General features: G+C 41.2%; 1 protein-coding gene across 4 annotated transcripts in view; it reads right to left on the bottom strand.

Moving 5' to 3' along the window:
• vps13b (vacuolar protein sorting 13 homolog B) overlaps positions 1-6,213 on the bottom strand; it is a 354,534-nt gene that overhangs the window by 316,370 nt on the left and 31,951 nt on the right. For all 4 annotated transcript variants that reach the window (XR_004332501.1, XR_004332502.1, XM_032519244.1 and 1 more), the window contains exon 5: positions 2,664-2,831. Coding sequence is in view for 2 of the 4 variants with exons in the window: in XM_032519244.1 (XP_032375135.1) it covers positions 2,664-2,831 (168 nt within the window). In the remaining 2 variants the exon portion in view is untranslated. The remainder of the gene's footprint in view (positions 1-2,663; positions 2,832-6,213) is intronic.

Here is a 6,213-nt window from a genome sequence, read left to right on the forward strand (position 1 = left end):
AGTGCAATGGAAACTCTTTACAGAGAATGCAGATGGGCTTATAGTATTGTTGCTGTTAATAAACACCAACTAAGACGATTTTAAAACATAATTGTTATTGCAGTACATATGCAAGATTCAGGAAAAGCCTAAGATGCCAGGCTTGTGTGACATTAAGCTACCAGTTAGCTCTATTTGTGCATGTATAGGTACTGAGCGTGTGTGTATTTCAGGCCTGTGGGTTCTAACAGAGTGAAGAAAAAAAAAAAAAAAAAGATCCCTTGCGGAATTTATAAAGTGGAAATTATTATTAATGGAACAATAGATGACATAACATTAATTTAAAATGTAAACATCTATTAATTAAAATATGTATGTATTCTGCAGTAGTCTGATGACCCCTATAATTGAGTTTATGGAATTTCTTTGAAAGTTAACTTCATACTTGCAATCAGATATCATCGCACAACATTTAGTAGACTTTAAAACAGTGCCCTCCGCACGCACATTCGTAACAGTTCAGGCGCAGAGGGGTACTGCAGCCCAGGAGGTCTTATAAGAAGTTTTTGAGGGAAAAGCTTCTAAAATCAGGAGTACACCATAGAGGTGTTTGTGAAGACAATGTCACTCTCACTGGACTGCTTTTCCTTTTTGTCAATTTCACGTTACTGAGAAGCACAGTGGTGTCTGGTGGTCTTTGGCTGATTATGTGTTTGCCGAATTACTGGAGATTTCTGACTGATTCAGAAAAGATGGTGAATTGAATTTTTATTGGTACATTTGGTCAGTAATAAGAAGCGTCTTATTATTTTCCTAAAACTGTTCATGACCTGCTTTAATCCTATTTTTAACTTTATTTGTTGCCTCCATTCTTCTTGTTAGCACTAACTAAATCCTGGGATACGCAGTTTATTTTTTGACTGCAGCAAAGTTAAAATCGCTCCCTTGTGCGGTATCCCAAAACCAACGCAGTACTCTAAAGTAAAGCACTGTACACAAACACTGTCGCACATCGACGCAACTGACGGCTCTTATTAAAACACTGTCATCCTTAAAGTATCAGTACTAATAAAATTGGGTAATGTGCGTGTTTGATGTTAGGGTATTATTGGTATTTTCTTGTATTGGTGTACCGTGCAACACTAGTTCCACTACATTCTTATTCTTTCCTACAAGTAATTATTGTCACAAGGAATTAAAACAAAACAACACATGATCCATGCAGCCATCAAAAGCAAGGGGCCAAGGACTGCAGTCCTACTGTTCTATTTACAAGTGGTATGCTTAGGTTTACAACACCGGGGCCCCGCAGGGGACTGTCCTCTCTCCCTTCCTCTTCACCATCTACACCACAGACTTCAGCTACCACACAGAGTCCTGTCATCTTCAGAAGTTTTCTGACGACTCTGCTGTGGTCGGATGTATCAGCGAGGGGGACGAGGCTGAGTACAGAGCTGTGGTGGGGGACTTTGTCACATGGAGTGAGCAGAACCATCTATAGCTCAACGTGACAAAGACCAAGGAGCTGGTGGTGGATCTAAGGAGAGCCAAGGCAGCAGTGAGCCCTGTTTCCATCCAGGGGTCAGTGTGGACATTGTGGAGGACTACAAATACCTGGGAGTGCACTTAGACAATAAAACTGGACTGGGCCAAGAACACTCAAGCCCTCTACAGGAAGGGCCAAAGCCGTTTCTATTTTCTGAGGAGGCTGAGGTCCTTCAACATCTGCAGGACAATGCTGAGGATGTTTTATGAGTCTGTGGTGGCCAGTGCTATCCTCTTTGCTGTTGCATGCTGGGGCAGCAGGCTGAGGGTAGCGGACGCTAACAGACTCAACAAACTGATTCGCAAGGCCAGTGACGTTGTGGGGGTGGAGCTGGACTCTCTGTTGGTGGTGTCAGAGAGGAGGACGCTGTCCAAACTACATGCCATCTTGGACGATGTCTCGCACCCACTCCATGGCTTGTTGCTCAATCCCAGGAGCACTTTCAGCGATAGACTCATTCTCCCAAAATGCACCACAGAGCGCCACAGGAAGTCATTCCTGCCTGTGGCCATCAAACTTTTTAACTCCTCCCTCTGAGTATCTGACACACAGACACTCAGAGAGGTTGAAACTGGACAATATTATCTGTATTATCTGTTTTGTGCAATAACACTGGTCTGACATGTGTGAAATTCTCAACTACTACAATTATTATCATTATTATTATTATTATTATTTTACTTTTCACCATTGCAATTCCTTAATTATGTTAATTATGTAAACAATGTATAATAACATTCCTTTATGTAAATACCGTACATATCCAATTCCTTATATTTCTTTATTTGTATTTCTACTCTATTTATAATATTTGTACAACTGCAACAAAGAGTTTCCCTTCGGGGATCAATAAAGTATTTCTGATTCTGAATTTTAAATGCAAGATCTTGTGTCAAAGCCCACTCTGCATTGCACCTACACATGCTCCAATCAAACTGGGGAGTCAGAATATGGGACTTCTCTGGCAGCTGACATTGGGCATTTAGACAAAGACCCATGTTTAAACTTGTCCGATATGTCAGTTTGACCTTAGTTTGAACCTAACAAAATTAAATACTTACTGTAGTATATAGGTTCTTGTCTCAGTGGATTTACTAGTTAATCCCACTACCAAGGAATGTAAGCAGCCATTGCTCACCAGTGATGTCCATGAAGGCCCTCTCCCATATATCGTCCACAGTGTAGCACTCTGCTGAGGTAATGTTGACCGACAGTACGATGTCATCTTCCACGTACTTAAGGATCAGGTTGTTCACCACGATATTCACGTTGTTCACCACACGCCTTATCAGACTCTGCACGTAACCTAAGATCACATAGGCAAACACATGAGAAACATCTTAAACTGCACAATAGGTCCAGATTAAAAGATTTTTTTTTTAAAAAAGCATACCAAATTAAAAAAAAAAACACAGGAGAACGTAGTAGCTACAATTTCATAAATCTACTAGCATACATCAGGACACATTAACTTAGTGCTGAGACACAGTAAACGAGTAAAATCCAGAGCTGCATTCCCTAAAAGTCCAAGCATAATACTACTGACCCCTGCCATCCTCGTTGACTCGTAAATAAGAGGAGGCCCTGACATGTTATTTTTTGCCTCAGTCTATCCCTTGGACATGTAAAGTGAAAGAAGCTAAATATCCATAAGAAAACATGTTTTACTCGTCACCCTGCCTGAGCAGCGCTACAAATCCTGGGTGAATTTATGAATCTCTGAAGAGCTCCCCTCTCAGATACAAAGTCATGTTTAACCCCAAACTATGCACATGCTGCCTTAAACATATCCCTCCCAAGCCTGTTAAACCATTGAGGAGCTTGCATGTTAACTTAAACATACGCAAGAATCATTGGATTAGCATACACACGCCTTCACGTATACAAAATTCAGAACTTTTTACATATTTATAAAAGATGTTATTGAGGGCACAGTGAAACTACAGTCTTGGACAGGATTGGAAATCAAACACTCTTCTGCCAATATCAAGAAGAAAAAAACTTCCAAATGGGTGAAAGTATGTGTCATCACTTACTTACATTTTTTTTTAATGCATTACAGAATATTAATAGCAAGGGACAGGAAGTGTTACATTTTGTGTCGATGACGAGCAACAGCTAGAGCAATCAATTTCACACAAATGGAAAGAAACATGAAAATAAAAATTTATTTTTTTTGGTGAGGGTGAAAGGTGGGGGGGCCAGCAACTTTGTGGTGAAGAGGCGGAGGGACGTAGCAACCAAGACCCAGCAGGAGAGAAAGAGCTGCCCGATAGATTGGGTTTCAGCAGAGCTGGGGGAGCCATCCGGCGGTGTTACCAGTACCTCCTAATGGCCACAGTGATGCCCAGAAACAGAAGCTTCTCAGGAAAAACATACATGCGAAGGACATTACTCAACGAAGTAAGAAAGAACTTAAAATATTACAGACAGGGGAGTTTCGACCATAAAATATGAAAATATACAGCAATAAATCCTCCTAACCACAGGACCAATGGCATTATTCATTCCTCCCATGTGCTGTTAAACACAGTAACTACAAGTTAAAACATATAAACCTTTAATGCTTTTACCTTATTTTCCAAACCAAATGTTTGTCTTCCTGTACCTACATGCTTGGCCCAGGGCATAACAGAACCGATAATTAGGCAAAACTAAATAGTGCTGTTGATGAAAATATTTATATGAATTGGTTAACTGTTCTGCCACTTGTACACAGGCCCGACTATGCATTAGCATAATCCAATTGACAAAATTCTCATGAGTTTGCTGCCTGACCAAACAAAACGGCAGGAAGAGAGGATGACATAATATAAACTCTACTCATAAACGCGATGTGTGTTCGTGACATTTGTGCGTGGCCTTGCATGCATGCATGTGCTTGTCTGAGTTTGAGTGTGTGCCTGGCTGCTTTCTTGCGTGCATGAATGTGGCTGTGTGTGTGTGCCTGTGGTTTTGGGGTCAGTCAGAACGCTGCTGTCGCACCTGCAGCCTGGGCAGTAAAACCAGCACTTTACCTCCTGCTATTTCCCTCTCTGGATCTAATTTACCCGTGTCAAAGTGTCTCTCTTACACTTGCTATACCTCTTCTTGCCTCGTACCAAGTCCAGGGCCCCACTACGTCTCTCTGCGAGCCATCGCGCTGCTCTGAACTTCTGTAAACAATCGACACAGCCAGCACCTGTGCTGCGGCCCACAGGGAAGGAGCCCACTTAAAACTGTTCAACCATAAAATGACTGGAAAAACCAGCTCCTTTATGATTTTAGAACAGGCCAAGTACTCTCTTCTGTTCAATACAGGAAAGAAACACTATACTGTCCATGCTCACAATTTTTCCTGTATATGGAAAATATTAGCAGCTATCAGCCTTGCCAGTTATTAGCCATGGAGAGAAAGATTGACAGGTCCATCAGACAATAAATGTACTGTGAGTTGGTCCTGCTGTGTTTTTCTGAAATATAGTTAGTACAGATAGCAATCTAGCCTAGTAAATACATATAGCAGCTACAGTGGGACATAGCACCTTTAAAGTGTTGAGCATAGTTCACAAAATTCTATCCCATTTCGCTTTGATATTTTCTCTATAAAGTACAGGAATCTATACCAGGAACATAAACATAGTGGTGCAAGGATCTTACTGACACCATGGCAAGTTTCCTGCAGGACCATGAGAACACAGTTATTACAAGATTACCATCTCTACTTGATTATGTTCTATTAGCTAATTGTAGATTCACAGAACCCAACCATGCGTGGCACAGCAAGTCTCTGAACACAAGAAAGCTCCAGCTGGAGAAATCTCCAGCCTTTACCAGTATGGGATATTCTCTATCCATAAGTAGCATTTCCCAGTAATACCAGAACAGATGCTGTATTTATTTTCTGAGCAAAGGCCCCAGTACCAAGACAGCAGTAGCGCTGGACCATGGATTTATCTCAGGAGTGTTTGCATTTGAGTCCATGCAAATCTCAATCTCCTCCAATCACACGCATACTTACACAACCATGAATGCATGCACAAATCTTGGACACACACAAAGCAATACAACCACACTAACATCTGACACACACATTTAGGTGTACTTTATGCACTTACACAACAGTAGATGACATGTACACACAAACACGGCATATCAAAAGTAGGAATGAACGCAAACACATGCACACTGAACTTAGTCTCTGTGTCTAAGTGTAATAATGTGCTTTTGTGGCAGGGTGTAAAACAACACTACCCTCCAGACAGCAATTTGTGGTCTCTAACCCACACACACACACACACACACACACAAACACACACCCACAACACACACACACACACACACACACACCACACACACACACACACACACACACACCCACACACACACCACACACCCACACACACACAACACCACACACACACCACACACACACCACACACACCACACACACACACCAAACACACACACACAACACACACACACGAGGAATAATAAAAAAAAAAAAAAAAATCCTGTTTTGGAAATTGGCAGATTTTTATTATTAAAAGCCAGTTATTTCATGGATCCAAGATACTAAGCATCCTGATAAAGTTCCCTTGGCCTTTGAAATTAAAATAGCCCCATATCATCACATACATAGAGATTGGCATGGTTTTATTTCAGTTAGACTAATAGCCGGTTCGATTTGCATTGAGAGATGATTTTAT

The sequence above is a fragment of the Etheostoma spectabile genome, chromosome 6 (genome assembly GCF_008692095.1).
Source record: "Etheostoma spectabile isolate EspeVRDwgs_2016 chromosome 6, UIUC_Espe_1.0, whole genome shotgun sequence".
In the NCBI taxonomy this organism is placed as follows: Eukaryota; Metazoa; Chordata; class Actinopteri; order Perciformes; family Percidae; genus Etheostoma; species Etheostoma spectabile.